Source organism: Takifugu rubripes, chromosome 8 (assembly GCF_901000725.2).
Source record: "Takifugu rubripes chromosome 8, fTakRub1.2, whole genome shotgun sequence".
NCBI classification, from domain to species: Eukaryota; Metazoa; Chordata; class Actinopteri; order Tetraodontiformes; family Tetraodontidae; genus Takifugu; species Takifugu rubripes.
This window is the reverse complement of record NC_042292.1, coordinates 17,715,822-17,724,462: the sequence shown is the minus strand read 5'-3', so window position 1 is coordinate 17,724,462 and position 8,641 is coordinate 17,715,822. Positions and strand designations below refer to the sequence as shown.

General features: G+C 45.0%; 1 protein-coding gene across 2 annotated transcripts; it reads right to left on the bottom strand.

Moving 5' to 3' along the window:
* Positions 1-5,870: 5,870 nt before the first annotated feature.
* On the bottom strand, positions 5,871-7,752 carry LOC101072655 (dynactin subunit 6). 2 transcript variants are annotated; one of them, XM_011616888.2, is made up of 7 exons: positions 7,603-7,752; positions 7,329-7,393; positions 7,106-7,211; positions 6,935-7,023; positions 6,743-6,799; positions 6,496-6,638; positions 5,871-6,415 (listed from the first exon to the last, which is right to left on the bottom strand). In XM_011616888.2, exons 1-7 carry the CDS (start codon positions 7,635-7,637, stop codon positions 6,317-6,319), a joined length of 594 nt encoding a protein of 197 aa, XP_011615190.1. In that variant the 5' UTR covers positions 7,638-7,752; the 3' UTR covers positions 5,871-6,316. The 2 variants fall into 2 exon arrangements, with proteins under 2 accessions (XP_011615190.1, XP_003976054.1); XM_003976005.3 differs by having other exon boundaries at positions 6,743-6,790.
* Between the last annotated feature and the right edge of the window lie 889 nt (positions 7,753-8,641).

Sequence of the window (8,641 nt, the reverse complement as noted above, 5' to 3'; positions counted from 1 at the left end):
AGCATGTGAACCCGGCGGAATTGTGGCGACAATTAGCCTCGGCTGTTAGCATTGGACTGTGCCACCGAAAAGAGGGGTTTTGAATGATTAATGCTTTGAAATGTTTAAACTGATCAATTTATGATTTTATCACAGTAATGTGTTTTTAGTATGATCAACTTAAAAAAAAGTAACCTCGATGTATTTGGCGACATCAACTACCTGCCATGGAAAACTATAAAAAATAACCCCCCCGAAAAAGGATGGAACTTGAATGTGGTTGCTTAAAAATGTCTGGAATTTCAAAAAAAGTGCAACAACATTGCTTATTTCTGTAGATAGACATGATTCTGAAAGTCATGCTGTGAGTCTTCCCAATGTGATCAGTAACAATTGGTCACCTGACCTGGCTGTAATATTAACTAAAAATGATAGAGAAGCCACACTGATTACAGAACAGATCCATAATGGCAAACTTAGCTTAATGAAAACATTAAAGACTCGGTGTCCCTGTATTTTCAGAGGATAATAGTTTATCTTCTTAAAGGTTGTCGCTTGGGTTTTTATGAGAAAAAAGAAAAGTAGCTGGACTAGCATTACAACGCAAAGTTCCAACTCCAGTAAAACTACAGTAGTTGTCAGATTTTTAGTGTGTTTGCAGAAATGGCCAATCAGGAACGTTCAGCATTGCTGCTTCCCACCAAGTTCCTGTCATTTTAACCAATATTCACAGTGATTACTTCATTTTTATGTCCCAGCCTGTGGACTTTTTACCCTTGAAGGTAGCTGCGTTCTATGCCATTGCCTCCCCTCGTAAATCTGGCATCACGAGGTTTTCTTTGACTCTGCAATGTTTCTCTCCAGCCCCTAAATTGCAGTACTCGGCACAATCTTTCATCGGCAGCTAGCCGAGGAAACAGGCTATTATTAGTGTGCTTAACAAATTTTGGCTAGTCCTTGACTCATAACATCAAGGCCTCCTGAGTAGTTTAGTGCTTTCAGGCAGAAATATTTCTCCTCTGACATCACTCTTGTGTCTGGATTTTGCAACCACCGGATGCTGCAGGTAAAGGCGAGGTCACCTGTGCGTGGCTCAAGATCTCAAATGCAATGGCCATGTGAGCAAGAGGATTTACGACCCCGGAGTAGGGGAAAAGCCGCGCCCTGGAGCTGAGGAACCGATGTCTCAACAGCACAAAGGATGAGCAAACAGAATTTTCGCAGCACACCTATTATCTTCTACAGTGTGAGCTGCAAACCAGCCTTAAAAGCAGCGATCAGGTGACGAGCCAGACTTCAGTGCGCCCCCACCCCCCAACCCCCCCCATCCATGAACACATCTCAAAACATTTATTTTGAGCAACTGCCTTCCTTTGTACCTCATGTTGAAAAGTTCACAAGCTGACAGCAGCCGAGACTTTAACTATATGTCGGCTGACATTTATTGCGCAGGACGGCTAGCTAGCGTTTTATGACAGCCAGTGCAAAACAAGGAGCGGGTGGTTTTTGCTGAACCTGCACCTCAAAAGCAACAAAGGGGGGGGGGAGCCGCGGCGGATCGGTCAAAGGGATTCGTGCTCTTTCCCCTCCCAGATCATGTCTGTATCAATTATGCAGCATCTGAAGCCTCGACGATGAGGAAGAGAAAAGGCAGAATCTTTTATGCTGATGAGAGGCAGTTTGAGATGTGGAGTGGGGGAGGGGGGGTCCCGGAGTCTTGAAGAAGATAAAAATGGAAATGTTCCCTCGCTGCTTAACACTCCTGTATCAAAGCTTCCTGCTGGAGTCTGGGGAGACAGAAGGAGGGGGGGGGGTAGGAAGGCAGAGAGGAGGGTAAGTGTGGGAGGAGGTGGCGGGGCTGGGGGGGGGAGATGTCCCAGCTGTGTTTGACAGGTTTCAGGGCTGAGCTGTGTGGTCTGATGCTCGGAGAGGGAGGGAGAAAGGAAAGCGCACACACACATACACACACACCATAAACACGCACGTGCACACGCACGCACACAGTGGACAGCGGGGGTGCGCACTGGACACAAAGTCCCTGGTAACACGTCAACCAGCGTTGACATGGTCCAGTCTCACGCGAAGATAGCGCCGCGCTCGGGAAACGTCACCGTTTTGGCTCGACGGGTTGAAGGAGCCGTGATATTTTAGTTCGAGGTGACGGAGACACAAAGAAGAGCATTCTGGGTAATGGCCAGGATGATATCCACAAACGAGCCGAGGAGGGCTTCACATTTAAGTGTTCCCGTAGGGCTTTTTTTTTTACTGTTGGTACCAGTTCCACTTCTGTCTGATGGAACCTTTGGTGGGTCACGCTTGGCTGGCTTTGCTGTTGTAGCGTGAAGCAAAAGCACATGGGTGAAGGACGCTTCGTGGCTCAGGATCCGTCCTACGGCCTGCTCCTGCTCTTCCCAATGACCAAATTGTTTTTCTGTTAGCATCGCTGCTTTTGACGCCATGTTTATTCCCCAAACTTAATTAGCATCGCTAATACCTAAACATGTAGCACGGCTTTCTCTCTTCGGCTGTGCTCACCAATTTTATGCTTGATTTTGGCTCAATACCCAAGCAACTCGATCACATGCCAGTTGCATCCAATTATTTTGAACATCAAAATATGTTAGCTTAGCAGCCATTCTATATTGTTTTGACAATAAAGATCACACAATATAAAGAGGTATGTAACAAAATTGTATTTTGTCTTACAAATGAGACATTTCCAAAGCTATCTGGTTGCTGGGTGAAGAGGCCTTTGATGACTCCAACCTCTGCTGAAACAAAGGCAGCGCTGGAGATTGAGACAGAAATCAGATTATTCCACATCATCTTCTGGATCACTGACTCATATCTAAAAGGCCAGCGCGATATGAGCCTCGGAAAAACAATCTGTCATGACACAATGCCGATGTATCGACCAGAGGCGGGCCCCCCCCCAGGGAGGACTCCTGCGGCCCGCGGAGTCAAAGACGAGTCTTTCAGTCTGCCCACTCGATATCAGAGCCCCACCGCTGTTCTCCACGGCTGCTAGCTTCCTCAAAAACAGCGAAAAAGGCAGAGGGGGAACAATGTTGCCATCTATCAAGAGGTCGTCTGTAAAAACAAGCAGGCCTGTGCGTAGACATGACAGCAGCTCTGGTTCTGGCAGGGCGCCACGCTTCAGCCTCATGAGTGATGCGGGGTAAGTGGCCCTCTTTGGGCTCCGAGCCAGGCCATTCCATTCCTTTGACTTACTGATACATACTGTTCCTCCCTTCCTGACGCTCGGTGGCCTCTGATCTTCCTCGAGGATGGCCAACGAGCAATTTGCGGTCAGACCGACCCGCTCTAATTGGTCAGTGGAGGCCTGGTGCTTTACGTTCTCCGGCTCACCGGTTTACGAACCTCCTTTGCAACCAAATTCTCAGTCTGACAAGATTTTGGAGCAATATTTACCGGTGGATTGAGCTTCACATCAGGCCTTTAACGCTTTGTTCCGGCCTCATAAAAGGCATTTCCATCAAAACATGATTTTTTTTTTCTTTTACTACCTTACATTTACTCGGTAGGAAGTGTTGTGGTTGCATTTCTGAGCAGTGATGTAGAACCCAATGTTTCATTCTGGTGTTTGGTCATGTGTTAAATCTCAAAAGTCACAAGGGGGCCGTACCGAGAACAAAAGCCAGGCCAGTTAGAAACCCACGGTTAAACCATGGAAACAGCAGAGAGAAGCTTTGTTGCCCTCACAAATATTGACTCAGACTCGAAAGAATGGAACATACCTGTTGATTGGACTTCAAACAGGTCAAAGAGGAGTACATAAAAGTGCCTTCGTTGTGAAGCTAAACCAATAAAAAGTTAAACTAAAACTCAGCGCCTCACCTCTACTTCTGCCTTTAATGATTAAACACCGTCAGCACGTATAAACAGTCCAGCAGTCTAACGATGTATGCTAGCATGCCCACGGTTACTACGCTAGGCCTGCGTAGCAACTGCAAGGTAACCTTTCCCCCAAATATCTGAAAGTTTGAATTAAAATAGACGACACCAATTCCTCCTACTGTAAAAAAAAATAATTAAGCTAACGTTTTAGAAATTGCAGTGACAGCAGCAGTCATACTGCCGTCCACCATCAGGGGCAGTGTCACAGGGTCCAGAGAATTTAGAACAGTAGTACGCCATGGGGGGGGCACTCCAATTTATAAAAATATGAGACACAACAGCTCGTAATCTGTGACCAAGAGAGGCACAGAGAGACAACCCTTCCTTTGTTAAACCAATAATAATAATAGAAGTTTAGCAAGACTCAATGATCGCACGCTGCTATGGTGTTTACACGCCGCTATCGTTGCTAAAAAAAAACGAGAAAAAAAATATCACTGCACATGGTGTTGTCAGTGTCCCCGATGTGAATAAATTAAATCAGCAGCCTATAGGTCAGATTTCACTTCTTGCTGGAGTGGACCTGGATGCAAAGGTCAGCTGTCAGAAAGCTTTTATCCTCTTGGAGTCACCGGTGACCTGCTCGACCACGACCGACTGCGGCACCACGGCTACATCGTCGGGAGCGACTGAGAGCTGATTGGGAGTCTGACTCATACAGTTTGCTTACAGAATCTCTGGATGGAGGGAAAATCAGCTGATTTGAGTCTGTTTTTGGTGGTGGGCAGCATAATAGACATCGCTGAATAGCCCAGATTCCAATTTTTGGCGCCAATTGGGCTAAAAATTCCACTGTGCTGTGTCGCCGAGGCTGCAGAGGCTGACTGATTTAAGTACAGTACAGTAAAGGGAACAGTATAAATAACCACATCCAAATATAGAACAGAACATTTGAACTTCCTCTCAAATTCCTGCCATGCGTCGCTATCATCACAACCGTTTTGCCTCCCTTAAAGCCCGCCGTGGATTAAAACCCCACTCCTGCCTCCCTGTGAGATCCGTGTCACTCTGCACTTGTGTCCAACTGCACCCGGCATCTGTCTCCCTCGTCATGTTAAAGTAAACCAACGCGTTTGGCAACTGCCCCCAAAATAAGATGATGGCGGTCTGCCGGCGGGAGGGAATCACAGAGTGAAAACGGGCCGAAACATGGCCCCTGCTGTGCTCCGCTGCTGAAATAATTAGCCTTCCTGGCTGACACGGACGCCGCCGTGACAGGACTGGATGAGTATTGGCAGAGTGCGACACCAGCTGCGTGACCCCTGCAGGGAGCTGCCCTGCAGCCCCCCCCCATCCCCACCAGTGTCTACAATCCAATAAACTCCAGACTGAGCGAACTTGGAGCGGTTTCACAAGTTTAACCGAGGCTGCAGCTCCATTTGGCATCAGGCTTTTCTTTAAATTTCAGTATTACAGGATGCTGCACCGCCCACCACGTGCACGTCGAAGGTCGTGCAGACAGAAGATGGCGCCACCCACGGGACTCTGGAGCCGCCACACCCATGCTAGTTAAAATAATGAAGCAGGCATCAGGGACAGTTCCCCAGTCCCAGGACGGAGGACTGGTATGGCACCAGTGATGGTAATGACCGGGGGAGATGGGGGCCACACCCACTGCACTGTTTGATGGCCCCACTGTTTACAGTTTTAGTTGTCTAGAGATTCAATTCAGCCTTTCTCCTCCAAATGCAAGCAAACCAGTCAATTAGCATTCAAGCTAATCCACTTAACATCCAATTAAACCTCACCAGGATTAATTGGAGGTAAGAATCTGAAAGATTCTCATCATTCATAGGGAATAATTTTAGCTCACAAAGCGACATCACACCTATATTTAGAAAGAAAGGTGGAAATGTGATTTTCAGATGTATTCTTATCAGCGCTATTTTAGATGAAACGCCAGAAGAACAAAGAGCAGACAGTTGCTCGCTGGCTCCACCCTGTGGCCACACTGTCAAATTATCAAACACCACTCGGAAGAATAAGAGCCAATTTTATTGCCTCATGATTGGATTAGTTATACATATATTAGCGGGTGTGACTGACAGTAATATTGTTACCTCTGCCAAGGAGGTTATGTGATAGCTGACGTTCATCTTAGTGAAATAACTAAAAAAGATAGAAATGGATTTTCATGAAAATTTCAAGAAAGGCTGATCAGGAAAAATGATGATTACATCTTGGTGATGTTCTGGCTTCTTTGACCCTTGATCGTAAAAGGATCAAAGCCAAGGGGCTTTGATCCTGAAGTGAGCTACAGTGTCACATAACTATACTATTGGACTAAAGTCACGATATGCAGGGAGGTGACCTGCTTGGCAGAGGTCTGAGCTCTCAGAGTGCTTTTTTTTGTAGTTTTAATGTGCAAAAATAGTGGAGCAGCGCTACACTTGGGACAGAAATGTGAGTTCAGATGTCTTCAGTTTCTCACAGGCGTGCTGCTTCCTTTTCCCGTCTTCTTCAGATGATGGTAGTTGGGCAGGATCTTCATCAGGAAGTCCAGCTGCAGAGTCTGAGGCTAAAAGGCGGGAAATGGTCCAGTCATTAAATATCAATCAGAATTTCAGAGCTGATAGCAAATGTGAGCGGAGTCTTGACCTGGGGCTTCTCGTTCTGGACACGCCTGATACCGCTGGAGCCGTACACCACCGTGTTCTCTGGCATGACCTCGCACGTGTTGACCTGGCAGCACGCGCCAACGATGCAGCCGCTGGTGAGGATCACGTTCCTGCCAAGATCGGCTGGGAGCCAAAAGATGCAAAACAGCTGAGTGACATGCAAAAGGGTTCAGATTCAACAGTAGATTTTTCCATAACGTACGTTGCATATTAATGCAAATGCTCACCTTTAGCCTCAATCACATTGTTGTCTCCGATTTTTAAAGCTTGAGAAACTGGTGTCGCCATTTGTAAGGATTACAGATTCGATACTACCAACCCGACTGCGCCCTCTGGTGGACGTGGGTATTATCGCTCTGATCAGGTTTGTTTTGGAGTGATAAATAGCTGCAGCACTGTTTGTAGGTTAAAAAGGATACCACATCCAACTTCAAACACATTATTGGTTCCGATGACCATGGTTTTGGGCTCCACGTCCTCCATGTCTGGTTTGATGTTCTCTGGATAACTGATGGAGGAAAACAGCGGGCAAAGACAAGATGAAAGCAAAAAGAGTTGTCTAATTTGAAATGTGGCTGTGTCAGCCGTACCTGTTAATAATGAGGACCTGCTCCTCTATTAGGTTTCCCTCTCCAATGACAATAGGCCCCGCTTCTGCTATGATTCTTGCTTTGGGGTGGACCACCGTTCTAGCTCCTGAAAAAGTAAAAATGCAATGAATATTTTAAAAACAAACAAACAAACAAAAAAACAACTAATAAAATAAATGCACCAGCACTCACACATGAAAACCTTTTAAATAGCTTCACCCACCAATGGTAACGTCTCCTCTTATTTCGCTCTCAACACACACCACAGCCCCGGCTGCTATTTTGGCACTGCGAAAACAAAGGATATTTTACATTTTCGCAGCAATGATTCGCTTAATCTGGCTCGTCCGAGCAACAAATGACGCTAATTAAGCAGCGAATGATGAACGAAAGTGGCTTCTAATAATAGCGCTACTATTAAAATCTTACACCATAACGGAACAATAAATGTTCCTAAAAAGTCACATACGTTTGTAGATTCGAATATAATCGAATACCTTTTCTGTGATTCGTTTTGCTTCGAGTCAGACATCCCGGCGATGATGACTACATGTATCGGTGAAATCGGTGGATCGATTCTTCATCCTAGTTCAGAGCTGGATCCACCTACAGTGATTTGGGTTCGTTTGCTTTTGCCTGGATGCAGCGCCTCTGCTTCCCTCTGGTGGATATTTGGTAAAACTGCAGCGATCGAAAAAAGAAAACCAGAAATAAAAGTACACACTATTTGAAATAAATACAATTATATATTTAAGTTAATTGAATATTGCAAATTGTTCCAAGAGATTAATATTATTGAGCGCCCTTGATTTTTTTTCTGACTTTTAAATCTTTAAAGCACCATTCAATTAAATATAAATATTTTCGTTTTACTCGCCTTATTCAATAAGTTTAGTTCAGTGCGTCAAGACAAACGGAGAAAATACAGGAATCAAATGATAGTGGATCCTGCAGCCGGTCAATAATAATAATAAAGATACATAATGCAATACGCGCACGCAAGTATGTTACCCCTCAGTTATTTCAAATAACTGTTGGGGCAAGTTGCCAAATGGGCCAACAAGCAATTAGTTGTTCGGGTTGCAATGATGCCAAGTGCCCTGCAGAGTGCATTGAATGATTAAAGAAGAAGACAAGATGGCGATGAAGCAATTTAATGCTTCAAATTGATTTACTGTGGCAGCTTAATCTGTTTATTCGTGGTCGTATCACACATATGAATATTAAATATTGTCGAACATGATGTAAGGAGTCATTGCAGTATGGCAGACTTTTTTTTAGGCATCGACAGACCAGAGCTGATCTTTGTCTCAATCAACTCTATAATAGGACAGACTTCTGGAAAGATTATCCAGCCATTAAATTGGAAAAGTTACATTTGCAACGTGTTTGTCAACAGTGTGAAGTCATTCAAATTGGTTACTGACGAAGCGGGACGTTAAGAAAACCCAGTTTTCAAAATAAAACAGGAACGTATAAAGTAAATCAATCCCCCATCATACGCACATATGGTTTTTCTTTTATATATATCTATTG

Bases quoted from the DNA above. Each gene is read 5' to 3' on its own strand.
- LOC101072655 (XM_011616888.2), bottom strand. From the start codon at position 7,637: ATGTCTGACTCGAAGCAAAACGAATCACAGAAAAG. The intron at 7,394-7,602 runs GTATTCGATTAT...TTGTTTTCGCAG, and splicing joins CAAAACGAATCACAGAAAAG to TGCCAAAATAGCAGCCGGGG. The intron at 6,639-6,742 runs GTGAGCATTTGC...TTTGGCTCCCAG, and splicing joins CAATGTGATTGAGGCTAAAG to CCGATCTTGGCAGGAACGTG.